The sequence below is a fragment of the Tripterygium wilfordii genome, chromosome 9 (genome assembly GCF_013401445.1).
Source record: "Tripterygium wilfordii isolate XIE 37 chromosome 9, ASM1340144v1, whole genome shotgun sequence".
NCBI lineage: Eukaryota > Viridiplantae > Streptophyta > Magnoliopsida > Celastrales > Celastraceae > Tripterygium > Tripterygium wilfordii.
Genome location: NC_052240.1, coordinates 11,322,129 through 11,345,998, shown reverse-complemented (window position 1 = coordinate 11,345,998; position 23,870 = coordinate 11,322,129). Strand labels below are relative to the sequence as shown.

The 23,870-nt window shown below is 37.9% G+C and overlaps 4 protein-coding genes and 1 pseudogene across 7 annotated transcripts; 3 read left to right on the top strand and 2 right to left on the bottom strand.

Annotated features, from left to right (window-relative positions):
• Positions 1-1,439: 1,439 nt before the first annotated feature.
• LOC120005060 (probable small nuclear ribonucleoprotein F) lies at positions 1,440-7,597 on the bottom strand. Of its 4 annotated transcripts, none has more exons than XM_038854494.1 (6): positions 7,475-7,597; positions 7,219-7,306; positions 7,100-7,137; positions 6,715-6,779; positions 3,404-3,472; positions 1,440-1,777 (listed from the first exon to the last, which is right to left on the bottom strand). In XM_038854494.1, coding segments are annotated over exons 1-6 (267 nt in total). In that variant the 5' UTR covers positions 7,481-7,597; the 3' UTR covers positions 1,440-1,776. The 4 variants fall into 4 exon arrangements, with proteins under 4 accessions (XP_038710422.1, XP_038710423.1, XP_038710421.1 ...); XM_038854495.1 differs by lacking the exon at positions 1,440-1,777 and adding an exon at positions 2,377-2,692; XM_038854493.1 differs by lacking the exon at positions 1,440-1,777 and adding an exon at positions 3,051-3,304.
• Positions 7,598-7,957: 360 nt separating this feature from the next.
• On the bottom strand, positions 7,958-11,700 carry LOC120006487 (annotated as a pseudogene).
• A 305-nt stretch (positions 11,701-12,005) lies between these two features.
• LOC120006299 (histone H4) lies at positions 12,006-12,516 on the top strand. Its single transcript, XM_038856302.1, has one exon. The coding sequence runs from the start codon at positions 12,049-12,051 to the stop codon at positions 12,358-12,360; it is 312 nt and encodes a 103-aa protein (XP_038712230.1). The 5' UTR covers positions 12,006-12,048; the 3' UTR covers positions 12,361-12,516.
• A 3,842-nt stretch (positions 12,517-16,358) lies between these two features.
• Positions 16,359-17,409, top strand: LOC120006479. Its single transcript, XM_038856532.1, has one exon. It carries the CDS (start codon positions 16,459-16,461, stop codon positions 17,146-17,148), a length of 690 nt encoding a protein of 229 aa, XP_038712460.1. The 5' UTR covers positions 16,359-16,458; the 3' UTR covers positions 17,149-17,409.
• Positions 17,410-18,775: 1,366 nt separating this feature from the next.
• Positions 18,776-20,405, top strand: LOC120006034. The gene is made up of 2 exons (XM_038855912.1): positions 18,776-19,739; positions 20,060-20,405. Exons 1-2 carry the CDS (start codon positions 18,776-18,778, stop codon positions 20,086-20,088), a joined length of 993 nt encoding a protein of 330 aa, XP_038711840.1. The 3' UTR covers positions 20,089-20,405.
• The last annotated feature ends 3,465 nt before the right edge of the window (positions 20,406-23,870 follow it).

The window sequence follows — 23,870 nt, the reverse complement described above, 5'->3', positions numbered from 1 at the left end:
ATAGACGATTATTCCAACACACTTTCTCAATTTTAGGTATTTGAACTTTTCAGAGCTTCTCATCAAACATGCTTTGCTAATGGTGGCCTCCATGTCTTCCTTCCAATCTGGCATTGGATGTTTAATATAATATTCATGATTTCTTCTACGCATTTTCTGCATTTATAATGCTCACATTGTCTAATAAGTTAATTTTTATTGATAAAACCAAGGTTGTTCTTTTTTAATTATCATAGAGAAATAAGTTTGCAATTGAAATCAAACTTTGGGTATACATATACTTAATTCAACCGATTATAAACCAAGCCAACTCCCATCGGTTAAAACCAAGTTTTCTAAGAAACAAGATTCATTATATAATATATATAGCCGTGTCCTGTATCATGTCTTTTCTGACGTGAGTCGTTTTTCACCTTTTTTTTTTTTAATAAGAAAATTGTAAAGTATTTTTAATTTCCTTAGTTTCCATGTCAACAAATGAAGGAACCAACTAATAATAATATAAACTCACATCTATATGTTCATCTATAGATATATTTCCGGCAATACAGTTTCAGTCATCCTTGATCCATCATTTGCTTCTCCCCTCATATGAATTCTGTAACTGGATTTAAAGGTAATATGTCTATTTTTCACTCTTTATAATTCTAGTTGGATATTGTAAAGAAAATTTACATATCCTTGAAAGTTTATTTATTTGTTTTTTTTTTTTGCTGTAGATTAACATCTACCGGAATTAAGAAGCTTGGATATCGATCAGAATTTCACATTAAAAGATGGTGGGTTTGACAAACCTCTTACTACCAACCTGGTTTTCAATAGAGAGTCAGGTTCAAACTTGTGACTCTAGACTTAGGCCCCCATCCCTCCCTTGTGAAGGTATTCATCATTGGTGCTTTCGTTGAGAGGACTTTGTGAAGGTTGTGGACGTTGCGAGTCTATTCAGAGTTCAACCCAATTTATCCGAAGGCGAAACCGTGAAAGCCAAGGTCTTCATCAGATACACATGGCAACTCTGTCATATTTAGAAAGATTTACGACTAAAAGGAGGAGACTATGGAGCTCTATCTTATTACTTTCATCGATTCTACCCATCATGACACATGCCGTATGCCCTTCTTCTTGTCAAAACCTCCGGCTGCAAAACCAATTGAACTTGTTCATGAAGCCTCCCATTGAATCCATCGAGGTCTACTGGTTTTATTCATTTCATTTATGTTTTCTTTCCAATCCACCCACACACAGACACAGAGAGAGACACACAGACAGACAGAGACACACGGACAGAGAGAGACGCAGAGACGCAGAGATATATATACTGAAGTGATCTAACTTGAACTAATTAATATTATTCGCTTATTATGCTTTATACGCGTTTCACTGAAACAGAGTCCAGACGGAGATATAATTGACTGTGTCAATATTTATAATCAACCAGCTTTTGATCATCCTTTATTGAAAGATCATAAAATTCAGGTCACTACTTGTCTCACTTTCCTGACTAGCTAGCATTTTTTTTTCCTGCAATTTTAATATGTAGTGGAGTTTCTATTACTCATTCTCCATAGATGACACCAACTACTCACATAGATAATGCTTTTAAGCATACGGATTCATCAAATCGACTCACACAATTATGGCATACGAACAAGAAATGTCCAGAACAAACAATTCCCATAAGAAGAACCAGCGCTAGTCAAGATATATTGAGAGCAGACTCCATTCAAGGATTTGGAAGGAAGCATCACACTATCCCTCAATCAACTCCTGCAAAGATCTTTACAAAAAGAAACTTTCATGAGGTACCAACCTTGGTACACCAACATATATAAGGAAATTAATTTTTTTTGCCTATATATATAGAATTTGCTGTAAACCTCTGCTGGTCACTCTAGTATGCAACAATATCGACAAAGGGAGAGAAATATTATGGTGCTAAGGCATCCATAAACGTGTGGAATCCAAGAGTACAAACTAGTGAATTCAGTTTATCTCAAATATGGGTAGTGGTAGAAGGTATTGAGTCCATTGAAGCTGGTTGGCAGGTATTTTATCATATCAACATATTTGTTAACATGTACAGAAATCACTGCTTCTTCTCATCTCTTCTCTTGTATAAACAAACAGATTTTCCCAAAGTTATTTGGAGACAACAACACTCGCTTATTCATTTATTGGACTGTAAGAAAAATATTCTTTTATTATTGTTCTTGCTCATTTTTATTTATTGAATTTCCTTAATTACAATCAACATATAATATAATAGGCTGATGGACATAAATCTACGGGATGCTACAACATGCTTTGTTCGGGCTTCCTCCAAATTGACAATGAAATAGCATTGGGTGCAACCCTTGCCAATATTTCTACATATGATGGTTCACAACAAGACCTCGATATTCTTATCTTTAAGGTAAAATATTTAATATATCACCCACCCAACTCCTCCTTTCTTAATATTTATCACTTTCTATAATTGTCATATTGATGATATCATATATATATATATAGGACCCAGAAACGGGTAATTGGTGGTTACAATATGGGAATGGTATAATAATGGGATATTGGCCTTCAATCTTATTCTCTCACCTCAGCAAAAGTGCTACTAAAATTCATTGGGGCGGAGAGATTACAAACAAAGAGGTAGGCGAGCAACATACCACAACCCAAATGGGTAGTGGTCATTTTCCTGCAGAAGGGTTTGGCAAAGCCAGTTACTTTAGAAATATTAAATATGTTGATGAATCCGCAAAACTCAGAAACCCTAAAAGCTTGCGCAGGATTACTAGCGAACCCACTTGCTACGACATCAAAACTCACAAAAATGAGGATATGGGAATACACTTTTACTATGGTGGTCCTGGAAAAAAATCTAATTGCCACTGACTTTATAAACTAATGTTCTTGTTGTTCACAGTATGGTCCCTCATACATATATCAAATGCTATCAAAGAAGACTATCAAATAAAAAGTTTCTAAGATGTTCACATTGTACGCATAAAACCAGAATAACATGCCATGACAACAAAGAATGGATAACTAATAAATTTTTGAAATAAGCATGAACATTAAATTACTTTAAAAAGAATATTTTACGCTGTCTCAATTACTCTGTTTAATGTTTGCTCTGCCTTAAGTCCTAGCCCAACAGGGGTTCAAATAAAGATGCACTAACTCGAAATAACAGTTGAGATTGTAGTCAATCAAAGATAATATTCAATTGATTTTGCTTTCTTTGCAGGGCCTCAGCAACATGGGTAGTTAGTACTTAGTAGTACATGCAAGGTCATAGAGCTCCTACCTAAACCATAATATAGCAGTATTAGGGGAACAAACTATTTAAGAGCATGCTAATGTTCGATATGACACTTCAACTGAACAGTTGCCAAAGTGCACTTACTAGTCCTCGGCAGCATCTTCTATCTCCTCATCTTCTGGGACCCCACGAAGATAAAGAACATTGTTGCATCTGCACATGAAACAAACAAACATATACATTTAATCTTAATGCAAAAGAAAGCGATGGAAAATATAGCCTAAATTCTAATATGAACACGCGATCATGAGTGCCAGTACCATGGATATATTGATAAACTCATGCTGTCAAAGTAAACCTCTTGAATAGATAAGTTCGACATATTAGAAAAGTTCATTTACAATACAATTCGAATATCTCATCTGTGCACAAACACGCTAGACACTTTCTAAAATAAGAGACACAGGGCACAGATAACACAGGGAAAGTTGAAACTGTTACTATCTTAAACCCAGAAGACTTTGGCCGCAATAACTTTTCATTGAACCCTCTTTTCATTTCCAGGATTGTGTTTCTAGTATATGTACATGATCAGAGAGAGACCAGCAGATTAGGCTACTCTGTTTTCAGGTGATTTTTATGCAACAGAAAATGGAACATCAAACAAATTTTAAATGCAAATGGAAAGCAGCAAATCAGATGAAAATGGGCTACAGATTTGAAATTCCCAAGTCAGCTTTAGAACTACTTGCTTACTTGGTTCTACTCCAAAAATGTAAGTTTTTTTTTTTAAATAGAAAAAAGTTGATTAACATCCCCAAGGGGGAGCAACCCAAGAACAAACCGGAAACAAGGATAGAATATAATACAACCGAAAAAAGTAGAACATGCTTCACTCAACTAGAACTCAAGCACAGAAGGCCATCTATCCAAAAAGACCCTAATCGAGCACTCCATATCGAGAAAAATTCACGAGTTTCGCTCCTCCCAAGAAAGGAAACCCATATCACATCCATTAGGTTCCACACTGTAGCCCAAACTTTCAGTGGAGTAAGAGGAGGGACCGTCCACTTCTAAGCCCACTAACACTCCAAGCGGTAAGGTTAACTGACATGACCAGCTATGTTATTCTCTACCTCATGAAGATTTATCTCTATCCACAAGTTACTATTATCGATAAGAGAATTTTAACTACTGAAACATATTCCCATTTCCAAGGAATACTGAATTAGATAATGTTTTCCAGCGCATCATCATAGATCATAGTATAAATCAAACAAATGAAAATTGATCACTTTCTTGGATATGCTTTCCTTCCAACAATATTCTACATCTGGCGGTCAGTTTAAGACTCCAAACAAAGCTTAAATTTCAGGTGTACATACATCATTCAGAATGATCCGGTCTTTATTACGTAAATTGGCTAACTGAGACAAATATGAAAATCTGAAGAAACAAAAAGTCCTCATCTCAAATCAGACACTCATCAACCTTACAAACTGATAGTATCTCTATTTGCATATTTATTTTCGAATGAAAAGAAATCTTGTGTATATAAATTCACACACATGTTCAGAAAAAGTACGAAAAATATATTCTGCGTATCACATCAGTAAAGATATTGCTCGCTTTGCTTGTTTCCTAGACGTCTAATGCACATATAGCTAGTATACATCAAAAATTTACTTCTCAAAAGATAAAAGTATCAAAAATGAATTATTTATCGAGGAAGACTTTCTCCAATAAAAGCATTCAAGCTAGTCTGCTCACCATTTTATGTCCTTATACCCAATTCATGTATCCATGAATTCTAGATTTGAATCTATTCAAAGATGTTTCCAACGGGAGATATGGAAGAAGGCCAAGTTCCATCTTGTTAAATCCGGTGTTTTAAACTCTCTATTCAACAAGAGGGTTTGGGATTAAAACATAAAATCTATGCGACTATTCAACCAAGCTTTACTTAGGAAGTGGTAATGGATATTCTCCAGGGAGCAAAATGCAAAGTGGAGAAGAGTAATGATTACGAAGCATGGGCTACAAACAATTGAAAGTCAAAGCAGCATGGAATAGAGGTATGGAATGCCATTTTATCATAGAACAGAATTCCCGCTTCCCTAATATGAATATCAAGATAAGGAATGGGAAAAAAGTGGAGCTTGGGAACGATGTTTGGCTTGACTTGGCACCTTTGAAAAGTCAATTCCCCACATATTTGGTATGTGCAGAACAAAGATGTTTTGGTTAATGATTTTTTTTCCATAATGATAAAAATGGTGCTCTGTTATCGAACGATACTTATTTTTCCTTGAGAAAGTATTAGATGGGCGAGTGGATACTTTCAGTGTGCCTTCAATCAATACAACTAAGATAGTGTTGGTTGGGAGGCTAGAAAGGAAGGAAATCTCAATGCTCATTCTTATAACAAAGTACTAACCAAATAACTCAGAAGACAATGTCCACACTGATGTCATTGAAGGATAGTTTGAAAATAAAATATAACCTATAGTAGCTTTTTCCAACCAAGAGGCAATCGGGGATTAATTCTCACGATTGAAAACCTTCAAAGAAGAGTCCAGAATGATGGTGAATATGTGCTACCTGATAAGGAACAAGAAGAAAATGTAAATCATCCACTTATAAGTTGCAGCTGATCAAGTAAGATCTGGTATTATGATTATAACTACGTGGAAGTTCCAACTTCCAAGGCTAGAGGCTTAGGCCTTAGAGCTGAACCTTTCAATTAAGAGCAAGGATTGGCCCTATTTACAAGCAAGCAACGAGAGACAAAAAGAGTATTGCTTTCCATTTGCAATATCAGGCAAAGTCTGTCTGGAAAGGAATGGGAGGGGTTTTCAGGTCTCCTCAATGGGAACTTCCATAAACAACTAGTTTCAAACCTTACGGTTTCGGATCCTGGAAAATTGTAATCTTGATTTTTCTACTTGCTGGTTGTAATTGGCATGGTTAATCTGTCTTGATGTACATGGGTGGCACCCCCTCCAAGGTTAAGCGAAGTTGTCTCTCCCAACTATCATTTCTTCCATCGGCACTAAATAAATGAACCAAGGAAAATATTCAATTAGAAGTTAGAGAATTACTGACTAAACAACCTACCACACAGCATATGTTTATCAGCCCTTTTTAAGGAACTCTCCTTATATGAAATTGTTAGACACTTTCTTCAAAATGAAAAAACAACACGTTAGCTTTATTCCTTGGCGGAAAAAAAGACTCAACAAGAAAAACAAGTAAACAAGAAAAGGCTGTTTAAATGCTATATACACAAACAACCAAACAAGGTACAGAGAAAGTTTCCAATCCAAACAACTATGATGTTATGAAGATATATACCAACAAAAATTCAAAACGAAATAAGCGATACATATTAACATCATTAGAGTAAAATGTAATAGCATTTCGAGATGTAAACAACTTCAATAAGTGGAAGTTACCTGATCAAAATCTCTCCTAGATTTCCAGTTAATTGCCCATCGACATATTCTTCAGCATTTCCTAACTGCAGATAAGAAAAAAATGTTAGCAACAGTACCATCCAGCAATAAGCCCAGATGAGGTTATCCAATGCAAGACAAGTTACCTGCTTGAGTATCTTACAAACATTGAATAGGAACTAAACCAAGTAACAAACAACGTAATTAAAGGCATTGTGAATCCCAACTAATGGCTCTTAAATGCCAATTGCACTAAACAAGATATGCAGCATAAAAAGAAAGGAAGCTTTATTTTCTTTATGAAGAAGAACATGCAAGATAAAAAGCTACTTCAATTGCAATCAGATTCATATAAGTTTACACAACTTGGAATTCAAGGCCGCACCTGTAAATTCATGTATGAATCTACCGAGGCAAGAAAACCTGAGAACAATCAAATAAGAAAATAAATGTTTAAATGAACACTGCTCAGGAATCCAAAGAAAATTGCCATAAAAAATCTACCTTTGTATTCCATTCCCCACTTGAGTTTCACAATAACCGTCTTTCCAGTCAAGTTGTTCAAAAAGGGCTTGGGGTTAACTGGTATTGTCTGCAGTATTCACATAATCGGTGTTAGAATACAACAAGATCTACTACGTCCATCAAAATAAACCCTAACAAATTAAAGTAACAGTAAAACAGCTGTGGGATCTCAACGACATAAATGTGTAAAATATTCGACATAAATTACATAAATCTAGCAGAAATTACTACTTACTGCCATTGAAGACGAAGACGAAGACGAGACAGCCAAGCTTCGATGTGGTTGCAGCAGGTCCGCAGGTATCACTTCGCTCCTTAGCTAGGGTTTAAGGGTAATGAGTAATTGACTCAACCAAGAACGTACGAAAGGTTTTATGAGTCCGGAGAAAAGCGGTTCGGGCTGGGCTTTGTATTGTTTTAATGGTCAAGGGAAGATTACAAAGCCCATTAACCTTGCAATAAGAATGTTTATTACTGATCGGAAAAATGTTTGTATTTACCATTATGTGACCTTTCTACTTTTTACTATTCTTCCTAAAGGTTTTGGCTCTACCTTTGTTAGATTTGAAATGGGTCAGAGCTGCAATGTTTAGACTTTGCTCTGTGAGTGTGGTTGTAGCCTTAGGGTTGCAGAACCCTTTGATCAAAAGATATCCAATGATTCAACTTATTTGCAATGAAGGCAGATTCCTGAAAAATATATAGCTGAAGATGTTGACAATAGTGTTGTCCAGTAGTCTTTATTTTAACACACACTTCACTGAGCTTCAGTTGTTGCTACAGATTAGGACAGTACAAGAATTCATCCTACTAGTCTTGTCCGACCTTGGCGAATGTTTTGGATTGCAGTATTAGACGTTTAAATCATAGTTAAATGCCGATTCTAAAGAAAATGACTGCACCCAACCATAATAAGAAAAATGTAAAAACTATCATGTGGCCCTGAAAGAGAAGAATGAAGGTGCTCCCATGCTTTTAAAAAATTGATAACTAATAGAAGTGGCAATTCTATGCTTGCAGCACATAAAATAATGCTAAAAAGATCTGCAGGTTTAACTGCTTGGGTCGTCAAATGGAGGCAAACCCCAATCTTTAGGGTTGAAGTTCAATAAGGAGCTCAGGACTTGGTCTGCAGTGGTGTGGTAAGAGCTATCTAGACATGGATCCGGAACCATAACTACAGACCTGCATGGTAACATATAAAAGTAAGAGACAAAAAAACACCAGATCTAATTATCATGTCATATCAGTGAAGAAAAAGCAAAAGGAAGTGGTCTTCACATCAGTGTCAAGAGATGTAGGTTATGTACATCAAAAGCTTGTTTCAGAATGCAATGTGGGTGTCCATCAATTTTTCTTTGTATAATTCAATCATCAAGACATTGGTCAAACATATGATGGTTTAGATACTGAGAGGGCAGCCTGCGAATGTGACACCACAGGAACCAGTGCAGAGATGGCTGTGGATCAATTTTCTGTCATATAATATATCAAAAGGTAATCTATCTTTCAAGACAGAGATCAACTTATGATTTATCATGAGCTGTCATCTAATAATAAAAGATGGAACTATTCACGGCAGGGATTTGGATCCTAGAGGCTTTTTGATATCTTCAATGATGCTTTATATGGAACATAGCTTGGCCTGGAAATCTTGGCTTGAAGGCAAATTAAGAGCAAGAGCCAATGCCAAATGATTCGCTCGTTAACAACCCTTCATCAAGATACAATTTCACATGGCCATGAGTGTTAATAGCATGGCTGCTAAGATGGTTGCTAGATATCATAAAAGGGAGGTGTTGGCTATTGAATCCAAGATCTAAGCTGGGGAGGAGATGGCAGGTAAATTAGCAATTGATTGTGCTAGGTTTCATGGGTGGTCTCACATAATTCCAGAAGGGGATTCCAAATCCGTAGTTGATGCTATTAACAACTATGACCATGATTGATAAAGTATAGGTAGAACAAATAGAAAGGAAAGTGGGAGGCAAACGAATAGACTTACATCCCAGCACTCTTGGCTACAAGGACTCCAGAGGGCGCATACACAAGGCACTTACATGAATCCACTGAGCCACCCTGTTGAACCACTAAATTTCATTAGCTGTTGCACTGCCATACTGAAAATATTTATAAAATCTAAGAAGCATGAACTGAACCAAAAGATATTGTCCATTTGTCATCCTTTATCTCGCTACATACAAAGCTACTGGACAACTATACCTTGAATCTCTTGGTGGCTGCAAGGAATATATCCGGTGATGGTTTTCCCTATTTAACTTCTGGATCATCACCCACAACAACATGATGCATCAACGAGAAAAGCTCACTATGTCTCTGAGATTTCAAGTTAAAATGTCTTTTATGAGAACTGTAAAGTGTAAAGTACATTCTTATCAGTAAATTTCACAATTTAAGAAAATTCTAAGTTGGAAGTATAGAAAACCTTATAGAAATGTGCCCCATGCCTATTTCTAACCATAGTTGAATAGATTCTAATAATAATGAATTTTTTTTCCAAAGGTGCCATACCCTGTAGCCACACAAATTGGTATCCCTTTTGCATAGAGATGTTTAATTAAACGGCCAGCCCCTGCAGCAGTAAAAAAATTACCAAAAGAAGCCAATATCTTGTTGAATATAATAGAAACAGTAGTGATGCCAAAGTCAATTTGTAATTGTCAATTATAAACCAAGCAAAATAAACAGTCTTTTCAAGGATGTACGACACTATATTTACTAGTACCAGATGAAATCTTATTTTCAAACAAGAATTGGGAGTTGAGACTCTCAAAACACGGTTGCATTTGAAGGGAGTGACTACAAATCTAAAATCCTAGCTGGAACTACTATCCTAGCCCATTTAATGGACATCAACAGTTGACGGGCACCTATGCAAGGCACAGAGGCTTCTTCACCCTTAATTTATTTTTAGACAGTCTATATGCCAAAGTTTTTATCAAGAATAGTCATTTTTCATGACAAAGAACATTAGTTTTCAATTTTATCCTTTATTTGTAATTTTGCATGATCTTTTCATGCAGAGAAAGGACAAGGTATCTTTAGTTTGGAACTAAGCACTAAAAGAATTAATTAAAATTTCAACACACTACAATTCTTTTCCCTTGTTTACTCTCTAATGTGTTGATGCTAATTATCTAACATCATTCACTAGAAACTAAACGCCATAGACTGATTATCATTTATCATCCATAAGGTTAATTAGCACTGTAACACAATACAGATTCTGGTAAAAGGAAGATAGAAATAAAAGCGGGCCAAGATAAGCCATGAGTATAGCTTGGCTTAGGGCACTTGCAATGGTAGATAATTATTGGGCCAACAAAGATGTTGTCTTCTGCTGATGTGGTTGTATTGTAAAACGTGTTTTGCTTATGTGGCTGTATTGGGAGAAGTGTTTTGCTGATGTGGATGTAATGGTATTTGGTATTTTGGTGTAGTTTTGTTATGGATAATATGGAGGAATGGAATGTTGTTGTATCACTTCATATATCTTGACTTCCTGCAGTTTTTTTTGGCCAGCCAGTCAGCCACTGACATAAGCTTTTAACATATTGGGATGCGAATTGCATATTAGTATATTACACATACTAAATCGGAAAATAAGCATATATATTAAAGTCCAAACTTTGAAAAATAATCAAGCAGAATTATATGTAATGATCCTTCATTTTCAGTTCAAGTACAAGCAGATATCTTGCGACAATATTACGTGAGCTTCTTTGTTTTATAAGATGACAAACACACGAATCCTAATATCTCTTCATAATGCAGTCACAAGTTTTATTCAGACCTAAACCATATATCTACTCCAAAACATCACACTAGATACCATCTAAAACTGAGAGAGGTTAATATGCAAAGTACATTTGGTATCAAAGAAAGATTTCAAGTGCTAATGAATCAATACCTGGCATGAGCTCGCTTGATGGAAACATTTTCTGCAACATCTCCTCCCTCTCTACAAGAAAATCCTCAGCCGACAGAGAGTCACTGAGTCCGGTCTCTTCAACAAAGACACGAGCAGCTTCTATTGCTTTTCATCCCATCATTTTTGCCTTGAGAGACCAATCAAAAGTTTTATTGTACCTGGAAAGTATGATTTCCTGGACTTCAGCGTAGAATTTCTCTGTGTCTGCAGCAGACAGCGGTAAATTCCCATCAGATGGGTGCCATTGATAACTTTCTATCAATTGTACAATCGTTCGCACAGCGCGTCTCATGCCACATACAAAGAGCAAAAACGAAAGCAAATAGCAGGAATCAAAGAACCAACATATCACAAATGCAGATGACACCATCAAATATTTTCCAAAGACGAATATTGATAATGAAGTTAAATGCTTGAAAAAAAAAATTACCAAGCAAGAGACCGTCCATGTCGAAGATGACGTGAGTGACGGGTTCTCTGTTCGAATCGGCCGCGGAGAGGGTTGCCATGGAAAAAGACTGGTTTTCGTAGTGGAAAAGTGTTGAACTGATTTTTGGGGGTAGAGGATCCACTACGATTCTACGAACACAACTCCGCAGTCTGAACACGATTTGACGCTTTTACCCTCCATAACAACCTTCAAAGTTCAATCCAACATTTCCGATATCCACCAATCAAAAACAAGCTTTAGACATCCAACGGTTCAAAATCCAAATTAGCACATTACACGGATCGTGATAGAATCCAACGGCTGAAAGCATACTTGAGGTCTATAAATAATAACGAATAATCTTGCAAAGCCGTCCATCAAATATTCAAATCTCACCAGAGGGAGAAGCGAGAGAAAAGCGAAGAAGATGTCAGGAAGAGGAAAGGGAGGGAAGGGGCTTGGCAAGGGAGGTGCGAAGAGGCACAGGAAGGTCTTGAGGGACAACATTCAGGGCATCACCAAGCCCGCCATCCGTCGTCTGGCCAGGCGTGGCGGAGTGAAGCGTATCAGTGGTCTCATCTACGAGGAGACCAGGGGAGTCCTCAAGATCTTCCTTGAGAATGTCATCCGCGACGCCGTCACCTACACTGAGCATGCCCGTCGCAAGACTGTCACCGCCATGGATGTTGTCTATGCGTTGAAGAGGCAGGGCAGGACTCTCTACGGCTTCGGTGGTTAGATGTTAGTTTCGAAATTTGGGCCTAGGGTTTGCGTTTTTTTCTAGATCTGCACCAATTTATGAATATATCTGTTATATTTTGTTAATGTTGGAGTGATATTATGAATGGCCATCTTTAATCAAATTAGTTCTAATGGATTCTTACTTCTGGTTTTGCATTTCCTTTGAACAGCTGTCTCTTTCTTGTCATGTTTGTGCTCTAATTGGATTGACAACTTAATTGACAATACGTTCCCGAGTCATATTACTTGATTGCCTATTGGTAGTGAATGATTTTATTTACTCGATTGAACTTGTCTGAGAGTTTGCCATACAAGAACTCTGTAGAAATTTGTGGGGAATGGGGATACAATAGGTTTTGTTCCTGTACTGTACTGGTTTGGGCGGAGCATGAGTTTGGGTGGAGCAATTCAGCTGTGGATTTCAAAATGGGGGTTTTTGGTTCCTCATAATGTGTATCTTAGTGTTGTGAATCTTGTGATGCCTAATACTGATGAAAGGGATACTCTGTCATCTATCAGATTAGAGTCTGAGATGGATTCAAGTTCTGCAAAGCTCATGTTAGCTGTGGTGTGTTATTTACAAGTTCATTGTGTTCTTACTGTATGCAGACACAAAAGTTCTTCTGTTCTTAGTAATTGGGCTGTACAAGTTATGAGACCTTTTCAGAGGTCATAATTGGTTTGTTGATATATTCACGTTAGTTAGCATCAGCTTGCAGAGTTTACTTGATTAATGGAGGAGTATGATTTTCTCTGGAATTTGTGTTATACAATTATGTGTTTATGCCTCAATTGAAGCTTACTTAGTAGTCTTAGCAGGGGAACTATGTGCCCATCTATCACAAATTGGAACTGGGACAATTTCCCATATCAGTTTCTGATGTAGGACTATCCCACATTGTTAAAAGTGGAGTTCCAAGTCTAGCTTACAAGGGCGGGCAATCCTCTCTTTGTCAATTATGGTTTTTAATTATGAGTTAGGCTCAAACTTATGACGTTGAACTTGAGTCTAGGTCCACAAAACCCTCTTAGGTGTGTTAGGCCGTGCTGCATCAGTTTCCTAGCATCGATTGATTCGAAAGTGTATTGGCACCTAACCACAACTTATCCTTCTTTAGAATGAATCATCTCTTCAGGGAACACTTTGCTGGATTCCTTTATCCTTGATAACTCGCTGCAAAACAAAGATTGATTAGAGAGCAGAGAGAGAAGGAAGAGCGGCTACGGTTCATAAGAACTAACTTAGGGTTATCTCTGTTGCCTCTCTCCCTTTCTATAGTCTCCTCTCGTGTCCCTTTCTATGGGGCAAGATTGGCTCATGGTGCCTGTCCCATGCAGCCACGCTAGGTGCTAGGCAATCAAGTTCTAAGGGCATTCACCAACTCCTGACCGCCAGATACATGTTTTTTTTATTAGCCACGGAATTTATTGAAAACAAAAACAAAAGGGCATCCCAGGAGATGGCCTTGGTGGAACAGGGTTAGGGACAGTACTCCTAAGCCTGAGCAGAGCACAAAAGTATGCAAAACTGTTACAGTGGAATGACAATGCTAACAACCCTAACAGAACTAAACACTAGCAATTAGCAATGTAATATGGGGTATTGGCAAAATGACCGCCAGATACATGTTAGGGGTACCATGGGTTCAGTGAATACTGACTTATTTCCCTCGAATTCAATTCAGATGGCCTGCTGACTTGATGCTTCTCCAACAAAATATGCAGTGTTTTGAAAGTGCAGTTGACCTTTGACTGCATCAAGGGTACGATATTACACCAAACTACCAAAGTAATTGTTCCATGAAAGTACTTTGAACATGTCCTCCTATTAGGTACTGGTACTGTAGTTACAAAAAATCGTATGGATCCACTGGACCATATTATTACGAACCCAAGTCAGGAATGCCCAAGTTCATGGGCCCAATTGACGCACACTGGCCCATGTTGCAGCCCATACTGGCACGTTCGAGGCTTTGCCATTGACAACATGGTCATGTGATAGAAAATAGTGACTCATACGCTACCTTTGACAATAACAACTAACATCATGTCTTATATATCTACTTTACTGTATTCATGACATCATCACATGATAGGGAATATCTTTTGGCTAACTTGGCGTCGCCACAACATTGGCATTGCCACAATGAAGGTGTCAAGACACTGAGGCTCCAACCCAGCTAGTGAATCTTTCCTTCTAAGGGAGCATCATCCAATCTAGTTCATATCAACATACTTGGACCTGAGAGGTACGTATCCCCAGGTACGATCTTATATCATATAATATCAGTTCATTAAAGGTTGTCTACATTACTCTCCATACTCTGACCAACACGTGTCACAGTCTCATCATATGTCCTAACATCTTCACCATACTTTGTCTATCAACACTGACACATCTGTTATCCTTGACTTTTGAGCGTTTACACCCTACAATCCCCTCGAGTGGGACACAAGTGGGTGACACAACTTTCGATGGCAATCCTCACTCTCATATAAATACCCTTCTCCTACCTTGGGGAAGGGGATCGTAACATGGCGAACCAGAGACATAAACTCTTTGACCCCTCACAAAAAATACTCAGCCACAAACACTTTGACCATCACTGGTCTTCCATCTCCGATCACCACTGACTTGATCGTAGGAGCTTCTATGACCGACACCCCCTGTCATGTCTGAGAGCTTTCACGGTTGCTCTTGTTATGTTATTTGCAGGATTCAAAGGTACAGACGAGCTTGCACGTATTAAAAGTTGAATATTCAACGATTGTATATTTTTGCCCCTACAAGTACGATGTTACAACCATGAACACTTCTCCAAGAACATCTCTCTAAAGTCTAAACATGAGGTAGACTATTTTTTTTTGTCTTTCCTAGTAATTTACCTTCCCAACTATTCCGAATCCTCATCTTCCCCACCCAACAGCCCCGCAAACATCCGTGTCAACGATAACCCTTCCCTTGGCATCCAACTATGTCTAGACCAATTATCTAGATTTGCCTTTCATTGTAGCAACATGCCAACAAGAAAAGGAATTATAACATAACTAAAGCAAAACAAACGGTAAACAAAAACAAGTTGAGATTTTCTTGGTTCTTCCACAATGTTCTTAAATATCAGACGGCAAGATTTGTATGAAATGGACAAATGGGGAGCATTGCAATTGTCATCAAATAAACATAAATTCCCAAGTAAAAAAATACGTGTTAATTAAACCTTCTAGAAGAAGATAAGGATCACGTGATGTGCAACGTGTTGTAGTATATGTTGAGGTGAGCAAGTAAAACCATCCATCTTTGGTTACCACAAAAAATGGGATGAATTGACGTGTTAGCTAATTTGATTGGCAAATGTTATTGATAAAGGGTTACCTTTCTAGTGGGTTATTACGTAACTCGCCGACCTAAGGAAAAAGTCTACCGGATTTGAATATTCCAATACATGAAGAAAAACACAAAAAACCCCAACTCCACCTAGGCTCTCTCTCTCTCTCACTAATTGACTAATTTAGGCCATTGCCTTTAACCACAAGTATTTATGGTAAGTCACCAAGGCTTTTACTTATCCGGCAATTTGGACTTTGGCATCAATCTTTCTAGATGAGTCTCTCTTCTTCCACCTTCTATAGGCTTTAAAAGACTATAACCCTTGAAGCCAGCCTCTTATATCTTATAAAAACAAAAATTTAAAAACAAAAGAAAAATCGTTTAGGATAGATAATCTTGATTTTGTAGATTTGTCTCTCTTTCGGGTCCTGACTCACATGAGGTTCAGTCCAGTATTACATGTTTTTAGCGTGGTGCATGTCATTCAAAGGTTTTACAGAGGTATATTGGATTGGGTGGTTCTTTCATTAAAAAGAATATATATCCTCCATCTCAACCAATTTAAATAGTATTATAAAATTAAATATTTTTTATTTTCTTTTCTCTCTCATCGGCCCTTTCTTAATATATATACACGCTCTCTTCTTAAAGTCCTCTTGTCATAAAATCTTCTTCCCTGCATATTATTTTCTTTTTTCATAGCCTTGCCCAACATCACATGTTAATTTCTTCTCTCCATCTCTCTCTCTTCGCATAAAAAACACAAGTATGGGAGAAGAACGCTTCGATCTTCACAACCTAGAACAAGAACAAGAAGAAGCAGAGGAGGCACTCTCTCTTCGCGACCTCCCACTCGACGACGACAACAACAACAATTTTGAGTTTCAAAACCATTTCAATGGCAATCACAATCCTCGATCATCCTCCGACTTGTTCGAGTTCTTCAACGACTTCAGCGTGGACATGTGCCCTGCCGAAGAAATCATTTTCTGCGGCAAACTTTTACCTCGGAAAGATCACTACTACCACTCAATCCCCAAACCAATCAAGCAAGACAGAAAGAGGGCGAACTTTACTCGTAAACGCTCCGAGTCTCTCTCCGATATCCAAGGCTTTACGACGCCTCGTTCGATTAGCACCAAAGCCAGGCTCATGAGAAACAGTCGCTCCCTCGATTACAGGAAAGACAAGGAAATGATGGAAAGAAGCAGCTCGTCCGCCAAAAAGGCCGTTCCTAAGCCAGCTAGATGGTACTATGTATTCATGATGTTTGGAATGGCCAAGATTCCGATGGAAATGGAGCTGACGGATATCAAGAATCGACAATCCAGACAAAATCCGCCGGCTCTGTTACCGCCGGTAATAAAAAATAATAACAATTCCTACAAGCTGATTAGAGTCCTCAGCTGTAAGGATCATGCTAGTGTTGCTGTAGCAACGACGTCGTTTCCATGCTAGGGGTAATGATGTCATTTTGTGTTGTTTATAATTATATGGGGGGTTTAAAGTTTAAACGTAGAGTAAAAGGCATGGTGTTGGGTGTACAGAAGAGTTGATGATTATTGTGAATGAATGATGTTTAATTTTCTTGGTTTTTCATTGGTAGTGTGAGAAATCAATGGTGATCACGAGACTCCCGAGAAGACATATACTGTTTAGTTTTTTAATGACATGGGATCCACATGTGTGGGAAGAACACGTAATAATTTTATGTACGAACTTGATAGGAATTGAACCCACAACTTCATAAGAGTTACGGCTCCCTCCTAACCAACTAGTTAGAAGTTGATTCCTAATGTTATTAGTATTTAATTATACTATATATGTCGCATTGTTGGGATTTTGTTTTTGTTTTTGTTTTCTTTTCGATGGAGTTGGTATATGAAACAAATAGATGAATGATTTCGGAAATTTTATTTTCATGTTCACTTTGTTTCCTCAACCTCTCCAGGTGGAGAAATTAATAGCTACTTAGGAATGACAATGGATCGAGTTGGGATAGGATACACGCAAATTATGAGTGTCAAACAAACACAATAAAATTCACGCGATCTCATGTTCTCCGAAGAGGGAAGGTCCCTCCTAACGAGTTAGGCTAAGAGTTGATTCATACTCCTATATTGACATTAATTAACTGTCTACCTAGCTAGTTTGTTATTAATTGAATTAATATAAATAATAATCAACACTTTAATAACAAAAAATTGTAACCAAGTGATATGTTCCTTAAAGTACTTTAGTTAATGAGAAAATTACAAGGTCCGGTGAGTTTACTCTACTAAAGTGATAACCATGCCACCATGACATAAGGTTAGTGTTCAAATCCTCTTACTACAAAAACTTGCCCACAGAAAAAAAATCTAAAAAATTATGACTTTAAAACTTGGGTTTTTTGAATTTTTTTCCATCTACTTTTTATTGTTAAAATTTCGCAAATTTTAATCATTTAAAAGTAATATCAAAACTCTATTTAACTAATTAAAACACAGGAAATATACTAATTTAGCATCTTTTAATATCCACATCCAAGTGACAACTATTTACTAGCATAGAGCTAGAATTATAACCCTGTGTTAGGACCTATAGGCCAAGAGACAGTCCCAAGTAGACAGTTTCTATGGATCATAAGCTCCCAAAAAGTAATGTCCACATCTTCACAGACATGTCAATTTCATCGAGCCTCTCTCGTAAACAATATCCAAATCGATACACCCTTCGTGTGGGTCGAAACTTACCCGACAAAGAGTTTCGTTATCTTAGGACTGTTATAGTTATGATTGTCGTTCACCGGTGTTAATTGTTGACTTTGTTGTTAATTGTTGACTTTGTATTATAATCAGCTCCTTAATTATAGGTAGTGTTAGGTAGTGATTGATGATTAAAGTCTTCCCAATGTTAGGTAGTGATTGATGATTCTCCATGTAATTAGGGATTGTATATGATGCATTTAAAGGGGATCTTTAGACTAAGTAACGAAGTGTGAGAAAATCTATCAATAATATTAATTTTATCTTTCTCCCAAATCTGTGCTTTCTTCCAAATCTGTGCTTTCTTTCAACTTGGTATCGGAGCCAGGTTCTTCACGATGACTGACAAACCTGCCGCTGCACCTCTGGTTGTTGTTGGTTCAGGAAGCAACTCTGACAATTCCAATTTCCAAATCGGTATCGTGTTGAATGAAGACAACTATGATTTATGGGCACCACTTGTTGAGATGCATATTGCAGGGAGAAAGAAAATGGGATATCTTCGAGGTACGCTTACGGCTCCCTCCGAAGATGATCCAAAGTATGATGATTGGTTCTCTGAGGATCAACGAGTTAAAAGTTGGCTTCTCTCTGTCATGAAGCCTGAGCTGATGAAGCGCCATATCCGCTTGCCGACTGCAGCGGCCATATGGCAAGCTGTAAAAACTTCATTCGTGGATGACAAGAATGAGGTACGAGTTTATACTTTGAACCAAAGAGCTGCCCGTATACGTCAGAACGGGAGACAAATCTCTGTTTATTTTGGTGAGTTGTTTGAGATATTTCAAGAGTTGGACCACCATAGTAGGGTGGTTATGAGTTGTGCCAAGGATATCAAAATATATCAAGATTTCAAGGAGAGACAACGGGTTTATATCTTCTTGGGTGGTCTTGATGATGAGTTTGAGCAAGTTCGTGGTGAAATCCTTCGAAAGGAACCTCCACTTGATCTCCAGGCATCTTATACTTACGTTAGACGCGAGTTTGATCGAAAGGAAGCCATGAAGGGTGAGGGGGAGAACATTGGGGCTATGCTTGCCCGAAATAATCCCTCACGAAATCGGCCAATTGGAGATCGATTCTCACGGAACAAATGTGCTCATTGTGGGCGTCCAGGACACTCTAAACAAAAGTGTTATGAGCTAATTGGTTATCCGGAAGGATGGGACAAGACAAGGGATTCACGATACAACAAGCAACGGGCATCTATTGCAGTAACAAAAGCTTCTACTGACTCCCATGAGGAACCAGACATAGTGTTGGACCAAGCTACTGCATTAGCTACCGCTACACATCATGAAGGTAAGGTCATATCAACCAATCATTCTGTTTTGAATAATGCATGGATAATTGACTCTGGGGCTACGGCTCATATGACTTATGATTCCAACCTCCTTAAAACTTTACATATATCCTCACAAAGTGACGTGACTACTGCAGATGGTAGTATTGTTCCCATAATTGGGGAAGGTACTGTCCATTTAACAAATGACCTTCATCTAGATACTGTACTTGTCGTTCCATCTCTTGATTATAATCTCCTTTCTATTGCTCAAATAACTGCTACTTTACAATGTATTGTTATTTTTGGGCCAAACTTATGTGTTTTTAAGGATATCCAGACCCGGAGAACGATTGGTTATGGCACTAGGCGCGGGAAGCTATATTACCTGGACCTTACATCGGAAAGCACTGGTCACCTGACTCGAGCCCTTATGATGGATGGTTCTCAACAAAATTCTAAAAATATTTCTGATATTTGGTTATGGCATCGTCGCTTAGGACATGCTTCGTTTGGTTATTTGCGGAGACTATTTCCTAAATTGTTCTCAAAAGTTGATGTTTCTTCTTTTCAGTGTGAAGTTTGTGAATTGGCACATAGCCATCGAGTTCCATTTTCTCCTTGTCAGAATAAAAGCTCAGTTCCTTTTATGATGGTTCACTCTGATGTTTGGGGCCCGTCCAAAATTCCTACTTTAAACAGAGCTCGTTGGTTTGTTACTTTTATTGATGACTGTACACGCATGACATGGGTTACTCTTATGAAAAATAAAAGTGACGTGTGTTCTATGTTCCAGAAATTTCATAAAATGGTTACTGTTCAGTATGGTGGTACCATTAAAGTCCTCCGAAGTGATAATGGTCGAGAATATGTGAATGGCGAGTTGACATCCTTTTTGGATACTCATGGTATTATTCATCAAACCACCTGCCCTAATACTCCACAGCAAAACGGAATTGCCGAACGAAAAAATCGTCACCTTTTAAATGTTGTCCGAGCTTCTCTACTAGAAGCACATACCCCGGTATCATACTGGGGTGAAGCTCTCCTATCAGCTACCTACTTGATTAACCGAGTACCATCCCGTATCCTAAATTTTCAAACACCTCACCACACCTTAACTACCTTGACTGTTGCTCCTACTGCATCCAATCTCCCTCCTCATGTGTTTGGTTGTGTGGCTTATGTACATTTACATAAGCATCAACGTGATAAACTGGAACCCCGAGCGTTACAATGTATATTTGTTGGGTATGGTATTCATCAAAAAGGATACCGCTGCTATCACCCACCTACAAAGAAAATCTTTGTTACTATGGATGTCAAATTTCATGAAATGACTATGTACTATGATAAGCCTGAATTTCAGGGGGAGAGATGTGCTGAAAGTGCCGAAATTCAGTCCCTACAATACAGTGTCATACCAGTTAGTGGTGACACAAAAGTGAGTGGTAGTGGTGAAAAAGTGGCAGCTAGTGGTGGTGAAAAGGTGGCAGTTAGTGGCGACACAAAAGTGAGTGGTGGTGGTGAAAAGGTGGCAGCTAGTGGTGGTGAAAAGGTGATTGAAGCTACTGTAGATGAGCAGCCCACTTTGCCTCCCACAACTGAGCAGATTGTCATAACTAATCAGCTATTGACTGAGCAGGTAATGGATGAAAAAAATGAGACAGGTACTGATATGGTTTCTGCGCCAAGTTTGATGCCACATAACCAATCGTCTCCGGCAATGGAAGTCCGTCCACTCTCACGTCTCCCACCGCGAGTGAACCGAGGTATTCCAAAACTTGTCTATGAACCTGATCCTAAATGTACTGTAAGATATCCTTTGAGCAATTATGTGTCTACTAACCGGTTGTCGGAATCAAATAAGTCATTCATTTGTCAGTTATCCCATGTATCGATTCCTAACAGTATGCAGGAAGCTATGGCTGATTCCAAATGGCGAGCAGCAATGGATGAAGAGTTGAGCTCATTAAAAAGGAATGCTACATGGAGAATAGTTGACCTGCCACCTGGAAAGAAGCCGGTGGGATGCAGATGGGTTTTTACTATAAAGTATCTGGCAGATGGATCTATTGATCGATACAAGGCACGACTAGTAGCGAAAGGATATACACAAAAATATGGCATTGATTATTCAGACACTTTTGCACCAGTAGCAAAGATCAATACTATTCGGGTACTATTATCCCTGGCAGCAAACCTCGATTGGTCTTTGCATCAATTTGATGTAAAGAACGCATTTTTACATGGAGAGCTACAAGAAGAAGTTTATATGGACCTTCCACCAGGATATAGTCTACTTGGCACGCATAAGAAGAAGGTATGCAGATTGCAGAAATCACTCTATGGGCTCAAACAGTCACCTAGAGCATGGTTTGGCAGACTGACTCAAGCAATGCGACGTTTTGGCTACAAACAAAGTAATGCAGATCATACTTTGTTTATTAAGAAGAAAGAAGGTAAAATAACAATTCTTATCGTGTATGTTGACGATATGATAGTCACAGGAAACAATGCAAGGGAACGGGTAGCACTTCAGCAATATTTGTTCAAAGAGTTTGAGATGAAGAACCTTGGTTCCCTAAAATATTTTTTGGGGATTGAGGTGTCCAAGAATAATTCTGGGATCTTTCTGTGCCAAAGAAAATATATCCTTGATTTATTGAAAGAAACAGGGATGACCGCTTGTCAACCAGCCGATACACCATTAGAGGAGGGACTGAAACTTGGGATGAGTTCAAACCAAATATCCGTGGATAAAAGGAGGTATCAACGGTTAGTAGGCAGGTTAATGTATTTGGCACATACACGACCTGACTTGGCACATGCGCTTGGAGTGGTGAGTCAATTTATGCACAATCCTGGAGAACAACACATGAACGCGGTCATGAGAATACTAAGGTATTTAAAAGGGAGTCCTGGAAAAGGTATTTTGTTCACAAGAAATGACCATCTCAATGTCGAGGGATATACCGATGCTGACTGTGCAGGATCAATAGATGATAGAAGATCCACGTCTGGTTATTTTACATTTGTTGGCGGCAACCTAGTCACATGGAGGAGCAAGAAGCAACATGTAGTTGCTAGGTCTAGTGCTGAGGCAGAATACCGTGGAATGGCACTAGGCATTTGCGAACTATTATGGATTCAGTTTTTGTTACAAGATTTGGGTTATAGTAATGGTCAACCAATGCATTTGTTTTGTGATAATCAAGCTGCTCGAGATATTGCACATAATCCAGTCCAACATGATAGAACAAAACATGTAGAAGTTGATCGATTCTTCATCAAGGAGAAGATCGAAAGTGAAGTTATAAAGGTGCCGCATATTCGAACAGAAAATCAGGTAGCAGACATTCTAACGAAGGCTGTGAATAAGCGTGTCTTTCATCGATTCTTGTGCAAGTTGGGTATGTATGACATCCATGCACCAACTTGAGGGGGAGTGTTAATTGTTGACTTTGTTGTTAATTGTTGACTTTGTATTATAATCAGCTCCTTAATTATAGGTAGTGTTAGGTAGTGATTGATGATTAAAGTCTTCCCAATGTTAGGTAGTGATTGATGATTCTCCATGTAATTAGGGATTGTATATGATGCATTTAAAGGGGATCTTTAGACTAAGTAACGAAGTGTGAGAAAATCTATCAATAATATTAATTTTATCTTTCTCCCAAATCTGTGCTTTCTTCCAAATCTGTGCTTTCTTTCAACTACCGGAACTTCGGTCATTGACTCCTTTGCCATCATACACCAATTTTCTTGACCTTCTAGCAATGAGCAGTCTTTTTATTATGATTATGATACCATGCCTTGTTTAAATTTCATGATTATATTTGCCTTATTCTACACAATTTCATAAATATGAATGATTAACTACTAGCTACTATATATGGAGTATCTCTTTGATCCATCTTCTTTGGACCTTGACGTACACGCCATATTATTACAATTTTCTTTGCACTTAATCATCTCACAAGTTAAAAAAAAAAAGAAGAAGTCATGAAAGCAATGAATAAAGTAGTAGCAGTGATTTCATTAGTAAATCACGATAATTGCATTAATTGTGACTTTAATTAAGTTAACATGCATGACTCAATGTAATTATGTATAAGTTAAATTGTTTTTCTACATCCAAACTTTAATTA